At 38.1% G+C, this 25,545-nt stretch overlaps 1 protein-coding gene across 18 annotated transcripts in view; it reads left to right on the forward strand.

Moving 5' to 3' along the window:
• Positions 1–25,545, forward strand: part of SCMH1 (Scm polycomb group protein homolog 1) — a 185,876-nt gene that overhangs the window by 34,752 nt on the left and 125,579 nt on the right. For 7 of the 18 annotated variants that reach the window (XM_053896729.1, XM_019429158.2, XM_019429169.2 and 4 more), the window contains exons 1-4: positions 352–437; positions 5,090–5,170; positions 22,545–22,613; positions 23,074–23,097. In XM_053896729.1, coding sequence (XP_053752704.1) covers positions 419–437; positions 5,090–5,170; positions 22,545–22,613; positions 23,074–23,097 — 193 coding nt within the window. In that variant the 5' untranslated portion in view covers positions 352–418. Of the gene's footprint in view, positions 1–351; positions 438–5,089; positions 5,171–13,417; positions 13,548–22,541; positions 22,614–23,073; positions 23,098–25,545 lie in introns of those variants that run through there. The other 11 variants (XM_019429171.2, XM_019429162.2, XM_053896740.1 and 8 more) reach the window with 6 other exon arrangements.

A 25,545-nucleotide genomic window follows, 5' to 3' on the forward strand; every position in this document is an offset into this window, starting at 1 on the left:
TGGTTATAGAATGGTTTATAGATACCACTGTGTCAGTGAGCCCAAATTATGTGACCTAAACAGGTGAAGATTTAATCGACTCTCAGGGCTCTATGTCTGAGGAAGGTAGTTTTCTATACAGGACTCTAAATTATTAGACTCTAATTTTATTAACTTAATTCTAAGTTGATCTTGAGATCTCTGGTATCTGGTAACAGACGGTTTTCAAAGATCAGCTTGGGTCGTGTGAACAGTTAAAAAGTGGTAAATGGGTTAATAGTCTCTTACCGGTCCCCAAAGCCATACGAATCTGACCTCAGATTTTAATTTTCCCACCATGTAAAGCTTTTATTAAGTGTTTCCTGTCTGCAGATGGTGATGTGCATTCAAATCTTCACTCCAGGAAACCTTAGGGAAATAAGTCATTCTTAGAAGCTTAATGTTCTGCATAGCTACAGGTTTGTTCAATTACACATTAAGTCTTTATTTTTAAAAATCATTTTAGTTGGAAATTATTCTAAAATGAATTGTACCCTTTCTTTTTAATTTAGTTTATTGAGCTGAATTTAACCTTTTCTTAATGACTCAGATCTGCGTGTGTGTGTGTGTGGAGAATACAGAGTTCCATGGGCTTTTTAGTATATTCATAACATTGTTTTTCCCACAAGGCCATTTTTAGTGCATAATTTTTACAAAGTGCAAGGTTTTAGGAATGCATATTGTATAAAAATGCCTAGAGTTAAGCCTGTGGATCACAACCATAAAAACTTTAAAAGTCACTGCACTTAGGTAGCTCCTTCCTTGTGCTACCAGTACTTCCTCACGCTTGCGTAGTACTTGACTGTTTGCCAAGCCCCAGTACGTGTATACGGCCTATGATAAGTAAACCAGGGAAGGGACTGACTTTCTGTTGGTTTTAAATACAACAAGCAAGCATAATGGAACCAAAAAGAGCATGGACTTTCATATTAGACAGTCTTTAATTTTAGCCTTTCCATTTAGTAGCTGTGTGACCTTGGATGTCTTACTTAATCTCGGTTAACTTCAGAGCCTCAGTTTTGTTTGTTTGTTTGTTTGTTTGGTTTTTGTTTTCGTGTTGTTTTTTTGTTTTGTTTTGTTTTTGAGCTAAATGGGAAATACCAGAATTGTTGGGTTATTTAAATCAAGTAACGAAGGTAAAAGTGCCTGCTGGGGCAGCACGGATGAACTTCTCAAAACAAAGTGTTGAGTGGAAGGAAGCGGACATGAAAGGGGGCACGGGATATAGTAGTATTCGTACGAAGTTCAAAGCAGGCCAAACTAATCTACAATGACAGAAGTCAAGACAGTTTCCTCTTGGGTGCAGTGGTGACTTGGGAGAGGACACGAAGGACTGCCTCTTCGGGTGCCAGTAACAAGCTCTTTCTTGATTGGGAGACACACTGTAGAAAGCTCACTGAGCTTCATACTTAGGATTTATGTACTTTTCAGTATCCATATTATACTTCAATAAAAAGTCATTTTTGAAGTGCTTAGCACAGAGCCCAGCACATAGTTGATTCCCTTCTCCTATTATAGTTCCCTAAGTTAACAATGTGAATGTCTATTTAACAAAATGATCCTAGCCTCTTTTCCTTGTAACCTTTCAGTTTCTTTGTTCTGCCTTGGTTCTCTGTCTCCTGATTCCAGTCTTATCCCTAGGCGTGATTAATAAATAAATACGATGGTAATCCCAATGGGTGCAGCTGAAGGAGTTTAGGTCAGTCAGATAAGATGAAATTGAACATCTGACTGTGGTGATTTAGGAGGAAATCAGGAATATGAATTTTTTTTAATGTTTATTTATTTATTTTGAGGGAAAGAGAGAGCAAGCAGGGGAGCGACAGAGAGAAAGGAAGAGAGGGAATCCCAAGCAGGCTCCCCCAAAGCGGGGCTCGATCTCATGAACTGTGAGATCATGACCTGAGCAGTAATTAAGAGTTGGATGCTTAACTGACTGAGCCACCCAGGCACCTCAGGAATATGAATTTTGATATGATGTTATTCTCTGATCATTACTTGATGTTTTGCTTTTTAAGTGGAAATTAAACAGGCTTTTTTTCTGATTTGTATAATATAATTTTGCCTGACATCGGATCAACTTCATTATTGGGTTTTTTTCATAGCGGAACATTGTACAATTATTCTTTTACTTCTGGCACTTTTAATACAAGCCAATTATAGTATAGCAGGCTTTGAAATAGTCATTATCGCACCCTGTACACCTTGTATATTTTGCTTGGGTACTTATCACTGAAAGAGAACCATACTTACTGTTTGTACCTTACTGTTTTGTACTATAAGTATAGAAATAGGACTTATATATTTGGAAATTTATGCAAGATCCTGTTACAGAAAACTTAGAATTGTTGAAAATTCAATTTAAAAAACGCCAAGTTACTTTTTCTAATATAGCCAATGTGTGGGATATAAAATATCTCTGCCCTTAGGGAGGGTAGTAGATTCCTGTAGGAGAGTTTTGTGAGATGGACAGAAAATGAATTTGTCTCCATTTGCTTTTGGTCTTTTGGATGTCATTGGTTTTGGAGAAAAGGCTTCTGACAGAGATACTAGCAAGACCCTCTAATCCAGAGAGCTGTGGCGATGTTTGTACGGATGCCGATGGAGCTAGAGGCAGGAACCTGATGGACAAAAAGTGAGGGAGGTGGAGAAGGGTCCCCTCGTTATCAGATACTTACTTATATCCATTCATTAAAATAGATAATGCCATTCAACCCTCACAAACCCCTTGGCATAGACACTATAATTTCCACATTAGAGGTGCAGAAATTGTGGCTCAGAGACATGTAGCAACTTGTCCCAAGTTTGCGAAGCTGGTGACAAAGTTGTTATTCAAACCCAAAGCTCATCTGTACCACATGCTGTATATAGATAGTAAGGTTATCCAAAGAGAGGATGTGTTTATCAGAAGATAGCTTGGAAACCTGCAAAATGGGAGGTCATAAAGAAAGTTGATGGCTGGTTGCATCTAAGATTACCCAGGAAAAGGAATGCTATGACTTAATTTCTTAATTTCTTTTAAGTCTCTGTGAAGCTTTTTGTGTTCCTCTTGTGAGATGGTTGAATGGGACTGTCAAACCTTGATGCAGATCCACCTGTTACTTGTTTCTTTTTTTTTCTTTCTTCCTTTTTTCCCCTGTCTTTGTGGTAAAATATATGTATCGTAAAATTTACCGTTGTAACCATTTTAAGGCATTAAGTATATATACAATGTTGCGTAGCCTTCACTACTATCTGTCTCCAGAACTTTTTGATCATCCCAGGCAGAAACTCTGTACCCATTAAATTGTAACTCTCCATTCCCTCCTCTGCCCTGCCCCTCGTTCTTCTGTTCTATGTTGCATCTCTGTGAATTTGCCTAGTTAACAAGTATTAGTGGAATCATACAATATTTGTGCTTTTGCAGTTTGGCTTATTTCACTTAGAATAATGTTTTCAGGATGTGTCTATGTTGTAGCAAGTGTCAGATTGTATTCCTTTTTATGGCTGAGTAATACTCCATTGTGTGTTTATTTGTATATTGTGTATTTAAATGTATACATTTATTTATCCATTTATTTACTGATGGATACTTGGATTGTTCCTATCCTTTGGCTATCGTGAATGATATTTCTCTGAACGTTAGTGTGCATTTAGTCCCTGCTTTTGGTTCTTTTGGACAATACCCAGGAGTGGGGTTGCTGGATCATGTGGTAATTTTATGTTTATCCTTTTGAGATTTTTCACAGCATCTACATCACTTTTCATTCCTAGGAGCAGTTCACAAGGGTTCTAATTTCCCCATATCTTGGCAACACTTGTTATTTTTCTTTTCTTTTCTTCCTTTATGATAACCACCTGAATGGGTGTGAAGTGGTATCTCATTGTGTTGTTGATTCGCATTATTATTGATTAATGATGATGAGTATCTTTTCGAGTGCTTATTGGTGTTCTGTAGAGCTAAATGGAGAAATGTCTATTCAAGTCCCTTGCCTGTTTTTTAATCGGGTTGTTTGAGGGCTTTTTGTTGTGGAATTATAGGAGTTCTTTATGTACTCTAGATGTTAATCCCTTATTGGATATATAATTTGCCAGTATTTTCTCCCATTCTGTAGGTTGTCTCTCACTCTCACGACAGTATCTTCTGATGCGCAAATGTTTTTCATTTTGATGAAATCTAATTTGTCTGGTTTTTTTTCATTGCCTGTGGTTTATGTATTATATCCAAGAATCATTGTCAAACCCAGTGTCATGATGATTTTCCCTTCTGTTCTAAGAGTTTTTTAATCTTAGCTCTTGTGTTTAGGTCTTTGATGCATTTTGAGTTTATTTTTTTTTATACACTATGAGGTATCCAGTTTTCCCAGCATCATTTGTTGAAAAGAATATCCTTTCCCCATTAAATGGTTTTGGCACTTTTCTCAAAAAATCATTTGACCATATATATCAGAGTTTGTTTCTCGGCCCTTTATTCTATTCCATTGATCTATATGTCTGTCCTTACGCCAATACCACACTGATTACTCTAGCTTTGTAGTAAGTTTTGAAATAAAGAAATGTGAATCTTCCAACTTTATTCTTCATTTTCAAAACCGTTTCAGCTATTTGGGGTCCTTTGAAATTCCATGTGATTTTGAGAGGGATTGCATTTAGTCTGTAAATCACTTTCGGTAGTATTGTCATCTTAACAATGTTAGTCTTTCAGTTCATGAAAGAATTCCATTTATTTATTTATTTTTTAATTTCTGTCAGCAATGTTTTATAGTTTCCAGCCTACAATATTTTACTCCTCGTGACCGTTATATTTCTCACAGTAAATTAGTAAGTTAGCATTCTAATTTACCTACTCATCATTGTTTAATGACCTATAGAACTGCCCTCAAGAATCTGTTCTGGTTTTAACAGAATCTGTGTTCTGAACCCACAAAACTTAGGGAAGGGTCTTGATAATTGAAAACCTATCCAAATTGCTGTCCTTGGGAAGCCCTGTCTGGTTGTCCAGCCTGTTGGTTTCCTCTGATAAAAATCTAATTTCACTGCATGTCTTCTACAGTAGTTTACATTTCTAATTTTTTCTATCTTTTGCTTCTAGATTTCTCCATCTCACTAAGGAGGAACGGTTCCCTATTTGATATAGCTGATGGTACCATGCAAAAATCAGATCTTCGGAAAGGTCAGAACCTGTATTTATACATAACGGAAATATTTCACTCTGTTAGGCTGTATATGAATGTATGTGTCACAAAAAGCAATTAGAGGGAATAAAAGAATCCTACCGTTTCTTGCCAACTTATCCTACGATTTTAATAAGCCTTGTGTGTCATTTATACAACTCTTTATAGTTTGCAAAGTACTCTTCACAGAATTGTCTTAACACAGTCTTTACAGTAATCTTGTGAAGTAGGTACTGTCACTATTCCTGTTTTATGGAAACAGTGAGGCATTTGAACAAAGGGACTTATTCAAAATCTTGTTACTATGTGCTGGAAGAGTCAGTCCTAGATCTTTTGCCTTTAAATCTCATTCTTCTCACTACATTACAAGTTCATGATCAGTGTCAGAATTTAGAAGGCATGTGAGTATGGAAAGTGTATGAACATTGGAAATAATGTATGTAAAAGTCTGTGAAAAAAGTTAGAACTCTTTTATGGATATAAAATACCATTAATAAGTCAGATCTTGATATTGAATGTCTAACATAATCTTTGAGATGATACCATTGCCTTAGAATGGCAGATGAGGCTCTTTGTTTGCTGTTTGCCTGCTTTTCTGTTCTTATCCCACTTCATCCCCGTAGCCTACCCTACCCTTTTCCATCTGTAACAAGCTGTTGGCTCTTGTCCAAACACACTGTCCATTTCCATGCCTTAGTACCTTTGTACTATATTCCCTTTGCCTAAAATGCCTATTCATCTTCCTTCTGCCAATCCTAGCTCAACTTCATCTCTGTGAAGCTTTCCTCAATTCCCCAAGCAAAGTTAATCATTCCTTTCTGTTTTCCCAGAGCATTTTGTATATCAAATCTCTATTAGAGCGAAAGTCATGTTGTGTTATGATTATGTAATTGAATCACTATCTATCCTACTAATCTGTGAGTTCTTTGTGAGCATAGGCTAGGACTTCTTTGTCTTTGTGTCCTTAACACCCCACATCACTCCTAGGCTTAGATACATTTTCTTTAAAGAATAGCTCTTCTTAAAGGATCTGTGCATTAGTCTAAGTGGGAGACTGACCACATACAAATACTTACAAGCTTATAAGTAAGTATAGTACATGCTTGAAGTAGAACAGAGAGATGATCATAGGCAGAATTATTTAGGGAAGGATTCCTCTATATCAGAGATTGACAAACTGTGGCTCATAGGTCCAATCCTGTCTGCTGCCTATTTTTGTAAATAAAGGCTTTTTGGAACATAAGCCTTTCCATTGTTCATTGTTAATGTGTTGCCTATGGCTGCTTTCATGCTACAGTGGCAGAGTTGAGAAGCTGCAACAGAAACTATATGTCCCATAAAACTGAAATTATTTACTCTCTGGCCCTTTACAGAAGAAATTTTCCAAACCCTGCTCTAAGAGATGGGTTTTGAATAGAGGTTTGAAAAGAAAAGGAACATAAATTGGTGAGGCATGAGTGTGTATCATAATTTAATGAAGACAGGCTGTAGTTGGGGCACCTGGGTGGCTCAGTCATTTAAGCAACCGACTCTTGATTTCAGCTCAGGGCGTGATCTCACAGTTTCTGAGGTTGAGCGCCCCCCCCCCCCCCACCACATCAGGGCTGTGTGCTGAGAGCATGGAGCCTGCTTGGAATTCTTTCTCTCCCTCTCTTTTTGCTTCTCCCCTGCTCGTGCATGCATGCGTGTATGCATGCTCTCTCCTAATCTCTCTCAAAATAAAGAAATAAACATTAAAAAAAGAAAAAAAACCAACAGGCTATAGTAGTAGGTATGCTAAGTGAGAAATTCTTCTTTAATCCAGTTCATCAGGGAGAGCTATGTTGAAGAGATGAAATGTCAAGAATGCTTTGGATTGATTAAGAGGGAACCTAGAAGACCAGTAGAAAGAAATTGCCAAGTAAATGTTCTGCGTCTGTAGTAAGAGGGTTTCATAATTAGTGGCAGGGCACGAGTTTGCTGATGACACCGAAGAAGGAGGCAGCAATGCAAATTAACATTGATGAGTGTCTTCGATGACCAGGTACTGGTCTAAATGCCTTTATGTGTGTCCTGTTTAATTCTTCCAGCACCTATATCAGCTTATTGCTGTAATTGTCTTTATTTTGCAGATGAGGAAACAAAAGTACAGGGGGTTAAGTTACTTGGCCAATGTTATACAGCTAGTAAGTGATAGAACCGAATCTGAATCCAGGCAAGATTGCTGCAGAATCTTCAAAACAGAAGAGAGACATCTAGGGATATTTGGTAAAAAATACCCTTGAGCTTGCAATAAGGTAATTAATCTGAATAATTAGGAAGTATGCTAACCCTTCATGGTAAAGAGAAAATAAACAAACCATAGAGGAGTGATGTCAGAAGGCAGAGTGTCCAATCAGAACAATATGCTGTGGATTAGGTCGAATGGGAGAGAACAGGAGCAGATAGATACATTATACAGTGAGACATGTTATATAGCTAGTCATTGAATTTCATCTTGATGAGACCATAAAGCAGTTAACTTTCCCCGCATGCTTGAAAGCTGCCCCCAAGTGCCTAAAGGGCAGGCGTACTCAATGGAAGTAGAGATTAGCAGTGATTTTCAACGAGGTAGGTGACATTTCAACAATTACCCCCCCCCCCCACACACACCCAGTACATTTTTAGAGTCCATGGAGGTGTCACATCAAACACATGCCATTCTCTCTCTTTCTGTCTTGTTCCCCTAAGGGATTTGTTCCTGTCTAACTCCCTACCACTGCTGTGATAAACATTTACCCCCCGTGGACCACTTCTTTTTAATGTATGTATGTATTAAAGTTATATATATACACTGTGAAAAATTTGGCAACAGAAGTATACCGAATGAAAAGGGAAAGTTTTCCTCCCATTACTCTCTTGCTCTCTTGAGAGACCTCTTTTAAAAGTTCAGCTGTAGATAAAACTCCCATTACTAATGAAAGTATGCTGGGATTCCCTCGTGGTTATTGAGATAGAAAAAATACCGAGAATCCCTTTCCTAAGGCCAAGATCCACAGCCAAGAATGGAAGGAACTTCCTGGGAAGATATAGCATCTTCATCAATGGAGGCATAAGCAGAGTTTTGGTAGGGATGTTAAGAAGAAGATTCAGGCACTGGATAGGGTTGGTGGAATTGGAGGCAGGACAGGAGGAAGCATTGAACTAAATGGGTTTTACTATTCCTTCCAAACCTGTAATTCTATAGTATACCATCTGACTGATTACCAAGCACAAAGGAAAAGACTCCAATGTGACTGGCCTGGATGACGTGGATGGAATACAAAGTAGTATACGAGAAAATCCAATGTATAAAGTCCCAAATTTATAGAACAAGTTACTTTGCAGTCAAACACTGAGCTTATTTTAATAAAGATTTCTTTTAACTAGCCATCTTGGTGTGCTTAAAGTAGACTTCATTTTTTACAGAAAATTCCATTTACACTAAATTTTCAAGACTGTATTTACTATGTAAAGGAAAAGCGGCACACGGTGTTCATTATTTCAAAGAAGAGAGATATTTCAGGTTATCTGCCTGGTTTTAAGCTGTGGTGGATGTGGAGGAACTAATTGGGCTGTTACCTTGCTGCTGCTACTGCCCGTAGACTTACAATGGCATAAAACTTAAAAGCGACCTTACAGATCATGAGTCAAGTTCAGCCTCTTTATTTTTCAAATGAGGAAAGTAAAAACCAGAGATGATGTGCTACTGACTCAGTCTCATGATAGCCTAGCTGAACTTGACTCTCAAAGATTGGAGATAAGTTATGTAAACTGCCTGCCATGGTGCCAGTATGTGGTAGATGAAGAAGCAGAAAGGAAGAAAGATGATGGTGATATTTCTTGGGCCCCATTATCACACTTCTGTAAGGCTTCAGAGAGAAAGTTGGAGATGCAGATTGTGGAGATGCAGCCATAGCTATAGATACAGATACAGATATACAGACACATATACTATCTATGCTACGAACTTAAAGTTGTACAGTGTTGAGATGATGAAATCAGGAGGTCCATAACCCCTTAAATTGTAGGACCTTAGATTTGGAAAGGCCTTTTAAGGTTACCTAGTCTAATCTCCTTCCTCCTTTTCATGATGTAATATCTCCACTAAGAGGTTATCTTACCTTTGCTTCCATTCCCTCAATGATGGCAAATTCATACCTCACCTTCCCCAGAATTCACCCGATGGTTGGATACCTCTGACTGCCAGAAAGTTCTTCCTGGTAATGAGCTGAAGCCCGTCTCCCTGTAGCTTCCACCCACCAGTCCTAGTTCTGTCCCTTGGGGTAATGTTGAACAGGTAGAGCGAATTTCATCTCTCCTCTACATGAGGACATGGCAGGTATTTGCAAACAGCTCTCCTATTTCCTTTGAGTCTTCTCTTCTCCTGGTTAAACCTCGACAGTTTCTTAAACTTTTAGTATCCTTGTTGCTTTCCTTTGAATAAAGTTGTGTGCCTGTGTCGCATTCAGAGTATAGGATCTAGATGTGAACATAAAACTCTACCTCCAAAGTGTTCTGACTGGCAGAGTAGATCATCCAGGATTGTTATCACCTTCTTTCCGGATATGATGGGAATGACCATGGTGGTGGTGGTGCGTTACTTATTTCACGACCTCAGATCCATTTATGTCTGCCAGGAAGTATGATGTAGCACCACTGGTACCACTAAACTTCTTCCCTGATCAAGAAACATGAGCCAGAAGCTTTGTAGAAAGAATTAACCTCTCTTATGCTCTGGATCACACCTCTGGAAAGGGTACACATTGTACACAGTTGTAGTCTACTGGGAGTGCCTGCAAGACAGAGGGAGTTACGGCTTCTCTGCATTTTCATTAGCCATTCATTGCCAACTGCTTTGCTTGTTAAAGGAAATACTGATGTTCTCTGGGGTTCTTCTCTCTGTGTGCACGTGCAGAAACATATAATTGCTACAGAGGGAGTGGGGGCAGGGATGATTGCCAAGGAGAGATCTGTTACATCTTCTTTGTTCACATCTGCTGCATGCACAAGACAGGATTTATTGCTGTCTTTGAAAAAGGGATTGCCTAGTTTGCTTCCCCTTCCCCCTCTTCTGGCAGATCATCCCAGAGGGATATTACCATCTCTTCACACTTATCTCGGAACAGAGTAAAAGTAAATGAAGGAGAGCTGGAGGCAGAGAATCAGCTCATCAGCTAAAAGGCCCTAGGAATAGTTGCTAATAAGAGAGAGTGGCTAATCAATGGTACCTCCCAGCCTAGTCCCTTGTCTGTCTCCTGCCTCCTGTGGGTTGTCCTCCATGACCACAGTGGGGCAGGTGTTCCGCTCCCAGCTTTTCCTTTTTGATCTCTGTGCATATCAGCATAGGATTGCAGTTTATTAAAATCACAACTGCCATCTAACATTGAAAGAGTTCTGTCTTGTCTTAATGGGTTTTCAGAAGTACATCTGATGCTTCTTTTGTCTATTTTCCAGTTTCTATTTCTGAGAGAAGCATCACTCCTTTCCTGCTCTCCTCTTCCCTTCCTCCCCACTCTCTCTGTCTCTCTCTCTGTCTCTCTCTCTCTCATTGATATGTACATGTACTTGCATTACTTCTTTTGTGTTTTCCAAGCTCTATGAATATTTAAAACATGGTACCTATGGACATCCTCCATTTAATCTAGTTTTGCCTCATTGAATCCCAGACTATGTTTAATATTAATTCAGTGTTCAGATCAAGCTAATAAGCATCAGTGCTTCAATTTTTACTGTAGTAAAGTGGGTAGAATATCTAAGTCGGATTATTTTATGTTAGAAGCATTGTAAGGTTTCCTATGAATATTTTTGTCTTTTTTTTTTTTTTTTTTTTTTTTTTTTTTTTTCAGAGGGTCAGTGTAATTAAGAGCATAGTTTGAGTTCAGATCCTGGCTTTTCTACTGATTATAACCTTTTAGAAAGTTACTCAACCTCTCTCGGTATTATTTCCTCATTAGTGAAAAGGGGTGTCATACTGGGGAGGAGGAAGATTTAAGAAGATGGTTTTATTGAAATGATTAGCACAACATCTGGAATATAGTAAACACTTAAAAATAGCTATATAATGTTAATAATTATTATTGCTGTTGTTAGTATATAAGTGATAATTTATAACTAAATTTTTTTTCTTAATATAACATATGAAGAATTTCTTCTGCTTTTCCTTGCTTCAGGGGATGGCCTATTATGATTACTTTGTGAAAGGAAGTTTCCACAGCCTTGTAGATTTTTCTACCACATATTATTTTTCTCTCAAGAATTTCTAGAAACACCAGAATCTTTACAGCCTCTGGATATTGCATTATCCAGTATAGTCACTGCTGGCCACATGTTTCTATTTAAATTTAATAAAAACTACAAACAAAAATGCAACTCTTCAGTCACGCTGGCCACATTTCAAGTGCTGAAGAGCCACATGTGGCTAACGGCTACCCGTTAGATGGCACAGAACATACCTGGCATCACAGAAAGTCCTATAGGACAGCACCGCCTCATGTCACTGGTCGATGCTCTTGTGCAATTTCTCGGAAATCAAAGAGGACATGTTTTCTAGGATATTGTACAAACTACTCTCTTAATGTTTCAGGACTCCAGACATGCATTTCTGAGGATTCAGTTTATTCTTCTTATCCCAGCCTCTTAGTGTCATTAGTCTTTTGGAATAAATATAAGCACTTTCACTTCCCCCAAGAAGATTGCATTACAATAATGTTTAAAGGTTGCATTCGATAGTAAGAGGAGCCAAAGGGAGAAGAGGCAAAGTAGAAGCGATTCTAGCGAATATTCACTAGAGTCGTTACTCAAAAATGGAGTATTTGAATCCTTAGGGGGCTAACTAGTAATGGGAGGCTCTAATGTCCTGTGTCCTTTGTAATAAGCACATTGTATTAATCAGGATCTCAGTTTTCCCTCTGAGAAAGGTAGCAAACAGCACATTTTTCCTTAATAATCCTTGTTATCTGATTACGTGCTTTTGAAACCATTTTTTCATTAGTTCTTCACAACAACCTTGTAAAGCAAGTAGCATTGGGATTGTCATCCCTATTTTACTGATAAGAAAACTGAGGCTCAGTACAGTTAAGTTATTGCCTAAAGTCTTTAAGGGAAAATAGTCTCTAAGGGAAAATAGAGTTGACATTCAAAATAGGATAGGGACCCATTCAAAATAGGATAGGGTGGCTCAGTCAGTTGAGCATCTGACTCTTGATGTTGGCTCAGGTCTTGATCTCAGGGTTGTGAGTTCAGGACCCGCATTGGGCTCCATGCTGGGCATGGAGCCTACTTTAAAACAACAACAACAAGACAAACAAACAAAAAAACCAGGATAAAATTTTGACTTCCAATTTGATATTTTCGGTTTCATTTTGTTTTGCTTTGTTTTACTACCAATCAGACTGTAGTAAAAGAGAGAGTGAAGATTCTTTAGAGCAACTTGGAAACTGAGTAGGGTTGCATGAGGTAGGTACCCTAAAAGAATCGTTACAGCTTCATTTGTCCTATGACCATGTATATTAGTCTGCTCAGATTTTATAACAAAATACCCCTGGCTGGGTGAGTTAAACAGTAGACATTTATTTTCTCGCAGTCTGAGTCTGGAAGTCCAAGATCAGGATGCTAGCAGGGTTTGTTTCTGGTCAGGCATCTCCTCAGCTTACAGACAGGCACTTTTTTGGCCATGTCCTCACCTAGACTTTTTCTGTGTATGTGTTTGTGGAGACAGAGAGGGTGAGGTTGAGGGAGAGGGAGAGAGCTATATCTGGTGTCTTGTCCTTGTCTTATAAGGACACCAATCCTTTCAAATTAGGGCCCTACCCTTATGATCTCATTTAACCTTAGTTACCTCCTTGAGAGTCCTGTCTCCAAATACAGCCACATTGGGGATTAGGACTTTAACATATGAATTTGGAGGGAACACATTCAGTCCATAGTACCATGTTAATGGAGTTTTAGTATCTTTTAGTTTTTGGCTTAACCTGGTTAGTTGGAAATTATATTTATATGTAGTATTTGCTTGGGACCAAATATAGCAAATATCTGTATTCTTTATTTCTGTGAATATTGAGGCTTAGTTAAATTAAACCTGTGGTACTTGCTATAAGGTACTATCCAATGCTGAGTTATTTTAATAAGCAAAAAAAGGTATATCTAAATGTCCTACTTTTTAAGTAATGTAGTTAATTTGGTAATACTTACGTCTCATGGTTTAAGGGGTAATAAGTGTCCTCCTTCCTCCCACCCCCATTCTACAGATGGAGAAATTAACATACAGAGAAACTGACTTGTCAGAGGTCAGAGTAAGGTATTGGTGGATCCAGGGATAAATCCCAAACTTCTTAACTCCTTGAACAGTTTTAAGTCCATTGACTATGCAGCCTAGTGGTAAGTATCTTTTTACCCTATTCTGGAGGCATGAGGGATTAAGATCTTTAGCAAAGACTGACTTTAAGGAACTCCTCATTACTAACTATGTCATTCATTATCCATTTCTTTTAGCCATAATGTCTTTTTTGCCATTTTTTCATCAATTTTTTAGGTTGTGGAAGGAATTGGAAGTTTTGCTTTTTAAATACTTGAAGATATTTCTGTAACAGTTCAACCACACTATAGATTATTATTAAGAAAAGAAAGAAAAACTTATTATTTAATGAATTTTTTCTCTATGTTAGGCACCATGCTAGACACTTTGTTTAGCATTTAAATATTATTTAAATGTTGGGGCACCTGGGTGGCTCAGTTGGTTGAGTGTCTGACTCCTGATTTAGGCTCAGGTCATGATCCCTTGAGCCCCGTGTCAGGCTCCACTCTGAGCATGGAGCCTGCTTAAGATTCTCTTTCTCTCTTTCTCTCACCCTCTTCCCCTCTTTCTCGCTCATGCACTCTCTCTCTCAGATAAAAAAATAAGTATTATTTAAATGTCTTATTGAAACTTAGAGCCATTTCTAGAGGGTATGTGTTCTTGCCATTTTTAATAGTGATTTTTAAGTCTATTTATTTATTTTTGAGAGGGAGAGAGAGAAAACGAGTGCGAGAGAGAGGAAGAGAGAGGATCCCAAGCAGGCTCCGCGCTGTCAGTGCAGAGCCCAATGTGGGGCTCAAAGTCACAAACTGTGAGATCAGGACCTGAGCCAAAACCAACAGTTAGATGCTCAATCAACTGAGCCATCCAGGTGCCACAGTAGTGATATTTTTAATAATATTAGTTGACTTGAATAGAAAAACATCTCATAAATTTCAGAGTTTAGATTCTAAATGAAGTTTTAGCTTTGTAGAAACTGAGAATCTTATCAGGAATCTTTAAAGGTAAAATCTCTATGTTAAGCATAGTTTTCTAGTGTATTATGTCTTATCCTTTTTTCATCCTTTGTTTGGGATTTCCTGAGGTGGGATGATTTGTCTGAGATGAAGTTGAGCTTGCTCTTCCACTTGACACTAAAGTCATGTCAAGTTTAGTTTCTCTAAAGCCTTTTCTTCCGTCTCTACATGTGAAATTGTTTGGATTCTCTTAATTACTAGGGAGGTTGAACAACTAAGCCATGTGAGAAGCAAGAGTGTAATGAGCCTCCAGAGCCAAGGTCCCATCCCATAGACAATTAGTATATTCTCTCCTCTGCCCCTCACCTCTACTTCTCTGCCCACTGGGTTCTTCTTTCTTATTCTGCTTTCTCCATTATAGTAAAATAGATAGGCATTGACGTTGACCACTTCTTACTTTTCTTGTCATACCCCCTAACATACCTTCTGCCCCAGCCACATTGAACTACAAGTTGCCCAACATGGCACCGTCCAATAGAAATACAATGCAAGTCACACACAGAATTGTAACTTTTCTAGTAACCACACTGAAAAAGGTAAGGAAGAAATAGGGGGATTTAATTTTAATAATACGTTTTATTTAACTGAGTATATCTCCGACACTGTTTTGACATGTAACCAATATAAAAATACATACGGAGCTATTCTGCATTCCTTTTTTCATACTCAGTCTTCAGAATCTGGTATATGTTTTACAGTTATAGCACATCTCAATTCAGACACTAAGTTTTGTCAGAAGTGATTGATTTGTATTTAGATTTCAACAATTTTCAACTGAAAAAGTAGATTCTCATATCCAGCTTTGTTCCAAATATACTTTAAAAGTTTTCCCCATAACTGTACTGAATTTCAGTTATGAATTTATATTAATAAAAAAGTTAAAACAAAATTAAATGTTCACTTTCTTAGTCACACTTGCCAGAATTCAGGTGGCTACCATACTAGAGCAGGTCTAACATAGTGGTTTATGGCATCATTTCTCTCTTTATATTATTCCCCCCCTGTGATATACTTTTCTTATTACTCCATCCCCAAGACTCAATTCCTTTTCCATTAAAGTCTTAATTTCTCCCCAGACAAAACTGTCTCCTCCCTTCTCTGAGCCCCCATTTACTTTTAATGCAGCATCTATAATACTTTATCACATTTACTTCTGTATCTTTCTCCCTCTTTTAGACTAAAGGGAGAGTACCTTGTTATTTTTTGAATCCCCCATTACCTAGCACAAAGCTGGAACCTGTGTGTAGTCAAAGAATTTTTGTTTAAAGACTAGATTAATATCATTTCAATCTGGAAATAAAAAAGGCTTTAGAGGGTTATTTTGAAAATAGCAAGTTGGAAATGGAATTTAAATGTCAAATTGAGCAAGATTTAATAGGGAGCAATCCACTGTGTTTTAAGCCTGTGACATTGTACTCACTCATTTGTTTCATGGACTTAGACACATGAGATATAAAGAAGAATGAGACATAATTTATACTGGTAAATAGTTCATAGTCAGGATATATACGTGCGCACACACACACACACACACACACACGTTATGTGTGCACACAAGTTATGGACACGTTTCTGTCTCAGCCCCCATAATAGTGTTTGTTGCTTATTGAAATAGAACTCCAGGGTTGAATAAGATCTTAGAAGTTTATGTAATTAATCCCTTTTCCAACCCATAAATTCCTTCTCAGCTTGGAAAAGTTTCAGCATCTTTGGTGATAGGTGGTCATCCAGGCTTTCTGCTTATTCAGGAAATGAATAACCCATCCTCTGCAGGATAGTTCTCATTGCCAAGAAGATGTCTCATTCTGACATCTGCTCCCCTGCAATGAATGCTATTTCAAATGCCTCCTGTCAAAAGATCACATTTTGTGAAACCTTTGGAATAGAATGTAAACTTCATGAGAAGCAGTTTTTCTCTGTTTTGTCCAATGACGTATCTTCAGTGCCCAGAGTAGTACCTGACAAATTATAAATAGTATAATAATTAGTATAATAAATTATTATAATATATTATATATTATATATATTATATATTATATATATTATATATAATATAATAAATAATAATAATTATTATTAGTATAATAAATAGTATAATAAATAGTACCTGACAGATTATAAATGTTTACTGAATAAATACATCTATATAAATAGGATTCAGGACATTAATTCAGCTTGGTTTTTCATTTGTGAACTATTATTACTGCATATTTTTCATTGCTGTTGCCTAACCAGCCCTTCTACTCCATGGCACTGTTAAACTTTCTGAGTCCCAGATTCTTACTCTTCACCTATAGATACATATTGGTAATACCCAAGATGATATATAATAAAACTGCCTGGCCCTGGGCTTGGTATATGGTAATGATAGGTGTTAGTTGAATCTGAAATGAAATCAGTATGGCAACTTCTGAGCCTTCTGACATCCCAAAATGCAAGTTCATGTTTTTAATTAATTGAATTTTAAAAATTGTGATAAAAGATATATAACTTAAAATTTACCACTTTAACCATTTTTAAGTATACAGTTTAGTGACACTGAATACATTCACATTGCTGTGCAACCATTTCCACCATCCATCTCCGGAACTTTTCTCATCTTGCAACATTGAAACGGAAAGTGTACTCGGTAAATGGTAGCAAGTACATTTTTAATATTAGCCTAGGTATTCAAAGAATACATCTGTAGTGGAAGAAAACTCCAAAATCAATATATAAATGACTTTTATCTACACTATTAGAAGATCTGTTTTTAATTATTTCTTATTTAACATGAATAATTGATAGATAATCTAACTATAGTGGATTCTGTATATGTGTCAAAATTGTTTTGATGAAAGCTTGCATTTAAATATTCGTGGGGCTGCCTGGGTGGCTCAGTCGGTTGAGCAAACTTTTTCTTTTTTCTTTTCTTTTCTCTTCTCTTCTCTTCTCTTCTTTTCTTTTCTTTTCTTTTCTTTTCTCTTCTCTTCTCTTCTCTTCTCTTCTCTTCTCTTCTCTTCTCTTTTCTTTTCTTTTTTTTCTTTTTCTTAGTGTTTGCTGTGTGTTAAGCCCCAGGAATAATGACTGGGTTAGCAGTATTTACCTCTAACACCTGGAACAGGCATAGAAGTAGGAGGTGGAAATAGTGCTGTGCTTAGGGATGCTGCCAGAAAGATATTAGAAAGTAACATTAATCCTGGACCATGGTGAATAAATAGGAATCTCCCAAATAGAGAAGGGAGGGAAAGTCCAGACACATATGGCATGTTTATTATGGAGACAGTTTAGGTTTTGACCTTTGAAGACTTAAAAGATAGTGAGATGTTTTGTCTAATCTTAGAATTAAGATACATAAATATAAGTATTTTAGAAACTGAATGCTAACGTGTGGATTGGAAAGGAGTGAGGTCACACACAGGAATGAAGTAGCTGTTTCTGTTGGTCAAGGTGAGAGAGAATGAAATCTTAAACACAGAATAAGAGCAGAGGAGACAGTCATTTTGAAGGTAGAATGGACAGATTTTTGATAACTGGTTAGATTTGGAGGATAAGAGAGAGACAGTTAAAGAGGACTCCAGGTTTCTGATTTATTACTAACTGGGAGAAGGACTATGGGAGAAGAAATATGCAGCCTGAGGAGAGAGAATAAAATAAAACCGTCTATTTAAATATAGTAGTTACATATCATAATATATTTTGAAACATGGCCATTAATCTGAGAATACTTTGAAAAATTACAGGTAACCAGTTTCTGTTTTTACATGTGGAATTCTATCAGGCTACATTCTGTTCATTTAAGAATTGATACAGGGATGTGGGGCGCCTGGGTGGCTCAGTCGGTTGAGCATTTATCTGTGTTCGGCTCAAGTCATGATCTCGTGGTTCAAGAGTTCGAGCCCTGCGTTGGGCTCTGTGCTGACAGCTGGGAGCCTGGAGCCTGCTTCGGATTCTGTGTCTCCCTCTCTCTCCGCCCTTCCCCCACTCATGCTCTGTCTTTGTCTCTCTCAAAAGTAAATAAATAAATACTTAAAAAAAAAAAAAAGAATTGATACAGGGATGGTGACCTTATCCACTGGGTAATTTATGGTGATGCTTAAAATAAAATTTAAGCAATTTGTAATGAATGTGGTTGCTGTCTCCTTTTCTTTTTTGGGCACTGCTTTCCCAGTTCCGCTTGTTTGTGCCAGGAGTTTCAAATATTTCTTCTCAGAAGCTCCTTTTCCATTGTTGTGGAACCTTATTTCGATGCCTTTCTGCCCAGCCAAATTTGTTAATTATTTTGTTCATTTTACTTCATCATTGGGTCTGGCTTTTGTTTTTTTCTCTGTATTAGAGTATTTTTCCCCTAACTTGTATTGGTTGATTTTGAATTGTTTTGTTAGTTTTATTAGTGATCTTACAGCCTGGTTTCAATTTATTGTAGCTTCCTGAATCCATTTTGTGTATGCTGGTAGCTCATCTTTACTTAAGTGATACGATATTGAAAACTTGTACATAAATGGAATATGTACTGTATATTTAATTTTTGAGAATATATTATTTCTAATTATAAAAAATAAGTTAAAAATAATTGTGAACAATTTCAAACACAGATTCAATTATGATACCCTAATCTTTTGTCTCTTGTCAGCAGTTTTTTAGCCTAATCAGGTTTATAATCTTTATTCATGATTTAGAGAACAAACATGGCAGGTACTGGAAAGATGGGACGTCCAACCAGGAGAGAAGGCAAACACTTGGGGTGGGACACTGGCCAGTGTGACTGGAGTGTAATGGAAAAGAGAAAAGTCATGGGGCGCCTGGGTGGCTCAGTCAGTTAAGGGTCCAACTCTTGATTTCGGCTCAGGTCATGATCTCATGGCTCATAGGATGGAGCCTCAGGTAGGGCTCTGCGCTGAGCATGGAGCCTGCCTGGGATTCTCTGCTTCCCTCTCTCTTTGCCCCTCCCCTGCTAATGTGCTCTCTTGCTCTCTCTCTCCTGCCTTCCCTCCCTCAAAATAAATAAGTTTACTTTAAAAAAGTTGGAGGGGGGTATCATATGGGACAAGATCAGAGACATGGCAGCAGCTGAATCCTGCATATCTGTGCAAGGCATCCTTAATTCAGTGGGAAGCCATTTATCCTTAAGCAGATGAATGATATGATCTTTTTTGTGTTTTCAAATGCTCACTCTGACCTCTGTATGGTGAGTAAGTTGGAGTAGGGCAAGAGGGGAAGCAGGGCTTCCAGTCAGCAGGCTATCCTAATGGCCCAGGTAAGAAGGACAGTGACTGGAAGTAGAGCGTGAGCAGTGGGATGAGTGGTGGATGAGTTGGGGACATGGTCCAGCAGAACTTACTGAGTGGATGTGAGTGTAAAGGAAATAGAAGCATCAAGGATAACTTCAGGGATTTTTGACTTGAACAGCTCGGTGATGGAGATGCCATTTACTGGTTTGGGAAAGACAAGAAGAGGACAGATTGCCTTCCCCAAACCAGTAAATGGCATCTCCATCACATATGATTTCATTCATATGTGGAATTTAAGAAACAAAACAAATGAGCAAAGGGGGGACAAAAAGAGAGAGAGGCAAACCAAGAAACAGACTATGAACTACAGACAACAGACTGATGGTTACCAGAGGGGAGGTGGGGGGATGAACTAAATAGCCATTGGGATTAAGGAGTGCATTTGTGCGATGAGCACTGGGTGATGGATGGAACTGTTGAATCACTATATTGTACACCTGAAACTAATATTACACTATGTGTCAACTAACTGGAATTTAAATCAAAACTTAAAAAAAAAAAAGAGGAACAGGTTGACAAGAGGTGGCATTCTGTTTTAGCCACGTTAAGTTTCAAATGTCTGATTTGATAACTATGTAGAGATTATATGTAAGTGTGGAATTCCAAGAGGAGGCCAATGCTAGAAATATGAATTTGGGGGTGATCTCAGTGGAATAGTAGACAGAAGAACCCTGTTTGAATGAGGAGATAATTGTGAAGAAGTGAGGAGGCAATGGCTATAGATAACTCTTAAAATACATTTTCCTGAGAAATAGAAGGCAAGAGGGATATACATGGGATTAAGAGAGGGTTGGAGAGGGGGTATTTGTTTTGTGTGTTGATGTTTGATAGGAGATTATGGGGCAGTAAGGATGCGGATGCAAATGGCCTATTAGAAAGGAAATACTTGCAAAGTCCTTGAGAGGATGAGAGGAAATGGGATGTGGAGCAAAACTGGAGAGTTGCCTTTTGATAAAAACAGACACTTCATCCACAGCAATAGAAGAGCAGTCAGAAAGAATGATGAATGAGTAGATTCATTCATTCACCAAACACTAACTGAGCACGTGCTACTATACTGTGGATGGGAGATGTACCACTAAACATGATGGAGTCTGTACCTTCCTGAGTGGCATATAGAAGGTTCCTGTCCCTTATTTCTGTTTTCTCAATGAACCCTAAATTGACATCATACCTAAGAGTGAGGGAGAGGGAGAGGATATTTGGAGTATGAGGAGAAAGAAAAATAAATGAAAAAAATTTTTGGAAGGTGGAAAAGCAAACACAGTAGGGAAACGCAGTATGATTTCTAGACCACGTTAAATAGCGTTTGAAAATTATGGTCATGAGTTTAAAGTGAGACCAGTAAGCTTGCATTTGGTTTTCTTCAGCACTTGTGAGCTGTTGGGGTAGGCATGGTATAGGTGGATAAGTGGCTTTAACCAGAGTTAAGACTGAGGCTTTATTAGGCAAATTGGGCAAAAAAGAGGTAGGAGGGAGTTAAGAGTGTTTGCCAGCGAGTGATTTAAATGAGAGACCCTGGAATCTGAGCTGGGTAAGAAGAGAAGTAAAAACATGATGGGTAATTGATGGTGAGAAAGTGGTAGAGTCAGTAGATTTAATCTAAATTTTCAAACAAGGAAAATGTATTTCCATTATGTAAGTAACTTATCTTTATGAAAAAAATTGAAAATACATGAGATTAGAAAATCGGGGTAGGGGGAATAGGACACTACCTAAAGATAACCAGATGTTTATATTTGCTGTGTTTGCGTCTTATTTTTTTTTTTCTTTTTTCTAGTGATAACTTTTTAGGGTTGTATTAGTTTGCTAGGGCTGCAAGGATTACATACAGACCTGGTGATTTAAACAGAAATTTATTTTCTCGGGGCACCTGGGTGGCTCAGTTGGTTAAGTGTCCAACTCCGATCTCAGCTCAGGTCATGATCTCATGGTTCATGAGCTCAAGCCCTGCATTGGGCTCTGTGCAGATGGTGCGGAGCCTGCTTGGGATTCTGTCTCTCCCTTGCTCTCTGCCCCTCCCCCACTTGCGCTCGCTCGCGCGCGCGCGCTCTCTCTCTCTCTCTCTCTCTCTCTGAAAATAAATAAATAAACTTTAGAAAAAAGAAACTTATTTTCTCATGATTCTGGAGGCTGGAAGTCAGAGATCAAGATCTGAGGCCTCTCTCCTTGGCTTTTAGATGCCCATCTCTGTCTTCACATACTCTTTCCTCTGTCCCCGTATGTGTCCAAATTTCCTCTTATAATAAGGACACCAGTCTCGTTGGATTAGGGCTCACCCTAATGACCTCATTTTAATGTAGTTACTTCTTTATAGACCCTATCTCCAAATACAGTCACATTAGAATGGGCAGGGGGGACACACAATTCAGCCCAGAGCAAGGGCGTTCTTTGTTTTCAGTTTTTTACATAATTTCGATTATTCCATGAATATAATTTTTGCTCTGATATTTTACCAGACATCATAACCTTAAACAGTTTCCTATTTTGTTGTGTAGCCTTTGTAAAAATTTAAAGCTGCAAAATCCGTTATCAACTGATAAATAAATGTATTGTAGTATCTTAATCAGTCTTCTGTTCTGAGCATTTACGTATCCTCCCTCCCTTTTTGTTATTATAAACAATACTAAAGCTTTTTAGATAAAACCGTTTTTCTGTAGCTTGGGTTGTTTCCTTAGAATACAATCTCAGAAGTGTATTACTTTATCAAAAACTATTGATGCCTGCTGTTAAATTAGAGAAGTATTGAATCTTGCATTTTCTTTTCATATGACTGTTTTCTCTCCTCCTGCAGTGATAGACTGGAATGATGTTAGGAAACACAAGTATGGTCACCTTTCCGAGTCTGCATCCCAATATCAAGGTAAGAAAAAAACCCCTCTGTTTAGCGTGGAAAAATTTAATTTAACATCTCTTCTCATAAAACCTTTGTTCTGAGAGGTCTGAGGTATAAAGAACTCACTGATGGACGCACAAGCAAATATTTTAGTTTGTAGAGGTATCTGTTAGAAGCGGTATGTTTTGTTTTGAACTGGAAGTCAGGAGACTTTCACTCTGAGTACAGATAATCTTGAAGTAGCCTCACAGCTTCAAGCCCGGTTGGCCTGTCCGCATCTCCAGTGTTTAAGAGTTTAGGCTTGAGAGTGAGGCAGAATTAGGTGGTATATCCCACAACTACTAGTAACACACTCAGTACCTTCTAAAAGGAGAGGTTTGGGTTACACAAACTCTCAAGCCTTCGTTTTACCCCAGAACTTCACCTTTCTTTCATTTTGGTATGTTTGTCCTGATGACTTACGCTGTAACATTTTTTTCTTTAATAGAAGCTACTGACATCCTGGAACTAGGTAAGATTTCTTTCTTGTATTTCTGTTAAATATAGGTAATAACCGAACCAGAGATTAGAGTGTGACTAGGGACAGAATGCCGTGTTGTCTGTCCCATGGCCCCGTGTGTCCTGTGCTCGTCTGCCTCAGCAGCCTGTATAGCCAGTCCTGTCAGCTGTCCGGCCCAGCCATCCTTATCGGGAGGTGCAGACCAAGCCAACAGGGTGGGGAGGGGGGGTTGATTACACAGAGTACAAGGAGGAACAGGGGCTGATCCAAACTGGAAGCTACTCTTAATTCAGTGAATCCAGAACAAAAACAAACCCCCACTCTCCATCGGTCAGAATTTGGTGGGATTTCCCCAAAAGAAATTATTCATGAGATGTAGCAAACTGAAATTAAACCTAAAGATTTTGTAAAATCTTTAAATGCAATCTGAAATATTAACGATTCAAATAACAAGAGTCAGACTGCTAACTAACTGCATTCGGTTTTCATCCCTACAGAGTGTATGTACCTCAGGACTAGGATTTGAGAAATAATGCTAATGTTAATATTTCTTAATCAGCCTTCAGGGTTTCTACATAAACGTCAGTCTTAACTTCTTAGTTCTTTAAAATCTTTCTATATGTTACACAAATATTGATATCCTAATGGCTTTATCAGTTTTTGTTCAAATGTTTTTATATATTATGTTCTGTGACTTCATGTGTTCACCTCTGTTATTATCACTGTCTTTTTGCTCCCTCTTGCCTTTTCTTCCCAAAACATTACTTTTACTGCCCACTGACAAAGAAGGTAACGTAGAAGAGTAGAATGCTAGACTAGGAGTCAGAGCTCCTGGGTTCTTTGAAAGCCAGCCGGGCTTAGAAACTTTGTGATGCTGATCCTCAGTTTTCTGGCTTGGAAAATGGGGATAATTATCCCATTCTGCCTACTTCACAAGGTTGTTAAGAAGATTACAAGAGCTAATGGATGTGAAAACATCTTAAAACCTCTCAAATACTTTTCAACTTTTGAGGATTGTTATTTTCATTCTGTTGCGGGACCATCCTCAGACATTATTTTAAGTCAAATCTTGGAACATTCTTTGGAGTGGAGTGTTCTCTGGATGTGAGCTGAAGAAGTGAAGGAATTGAAATGATGGAGGTAAAGGGCCTAGCACTTAATAAACAATAAATGATAGTCACTTTTTAATGACTTAAAACTTACCTCAAGCTTTCTAAGGCACTAGCGTATGATAGAAAAATCATGGACGTATGAATCAGACAGGCCTTGGTTCAAATTTCTGTTGCCCACTCACAAATTTAGTGATTTTGGGAAAGTTACTTAATCTTTCGAGTCTATTTCCTCATCTTTAAAATGGGAATAAAACCTACTTTTCAGGTTATGAAGAATTTGGGAGATATTGAACATGGTGTAGGCAGACAGAAGATACTCTGTGAGAGCTGTTGCTGGTTTTGGTTTTGTTGCTAATATGAATGATAACAATTACATATAGTTCAGTAACAAGTTAAGGTATGTTGTGAACAGTCCGTTTTGTTGATAGGGAATTGGAAAAAGTGGATACTCAGTTTAACACAAAGTATGTACAAGAAGTGATGTTAAATTTTGGAAGTATATTTTTCCTGCGTGAGGAGTAAAGGCTATGATAACATAGCACCAGCATAGCCAGGCACAGCCTCTGATGAGTTAATCCTGCATATTTCATTTTGCCCATCAAGCATAGAGAGCAGCCCCAAATATCAAATTGAAGTGAAATTCAGGGGGTGCCTGGGTGGCTCAGTTGGTTAAGTGTCCAACTTCCAACTTCAGCTCAGGTCATGATCTCACGGTGCCTGGGTTCGAGCCCCGTGTTGGGATCTGTGCTGACAGCTCAAAGCCTGGAGTCTGCTTCGGATTCTGTCTCCCTCTCTCTCTGCCCCTCCCCTGCTTGCTCTCTGTGTCTCTCTCTGTAAATGAATAAACAAAAAAAAAAATTTTTTTAAAGAAATGAGATTCAGTAGATTTTTAGAATCTGAGTTTGGAAGAGGCTTTAAAATAATCTAACTTGGCCCAGCATTTCAAAATTTGACGTTTTGAATGTCTTATAAAATGCCTTGTCTTGAACTTTTCAACGTTGCTGGGGACTTAACAGCCACCTCAGGAACTCACTCCATGGTCAGACAGTTTTATTTATTGGGCCAAAATCTGTTTCTTTGTTAATTCTATCAGTCATACTTTGAACTTTTAGGGCAATATGGAATAATTCAGCCAGTTTTTCACTGACCAGCTTCCAGTTATTAGAAAGCAGCTATAGGGACTGCCTGCTCACTGCCACTCTTAACCGTCCTAGTTGAAGCACTATGATCTCATATAGATTATTAGAACAGCTTCCTAACTAGTCTTCCTGCCTCCAGCCCTGCACTCCTCCAGTCCATCCTCCACACTACACACAGAATGACTCCTGCCCCAGAGCCTTTAGTGCTT

Source organism: Panthera pardus, unplaced genomic scaffold, assembly GCF_024362965.1.
Source record: "Panthera pardus isolate Hobbes unplaced genomic scaffold, ASM2436296v1 HiC_scaffold_11, whole genome shotgun sequence".
In the NCBI taxonomy this organism is placed as follows: Eukaryota; Metazoa; Chordata; class Mammalia; order Carnivora; family Felidae; genus Panthera; species Panthera pardus.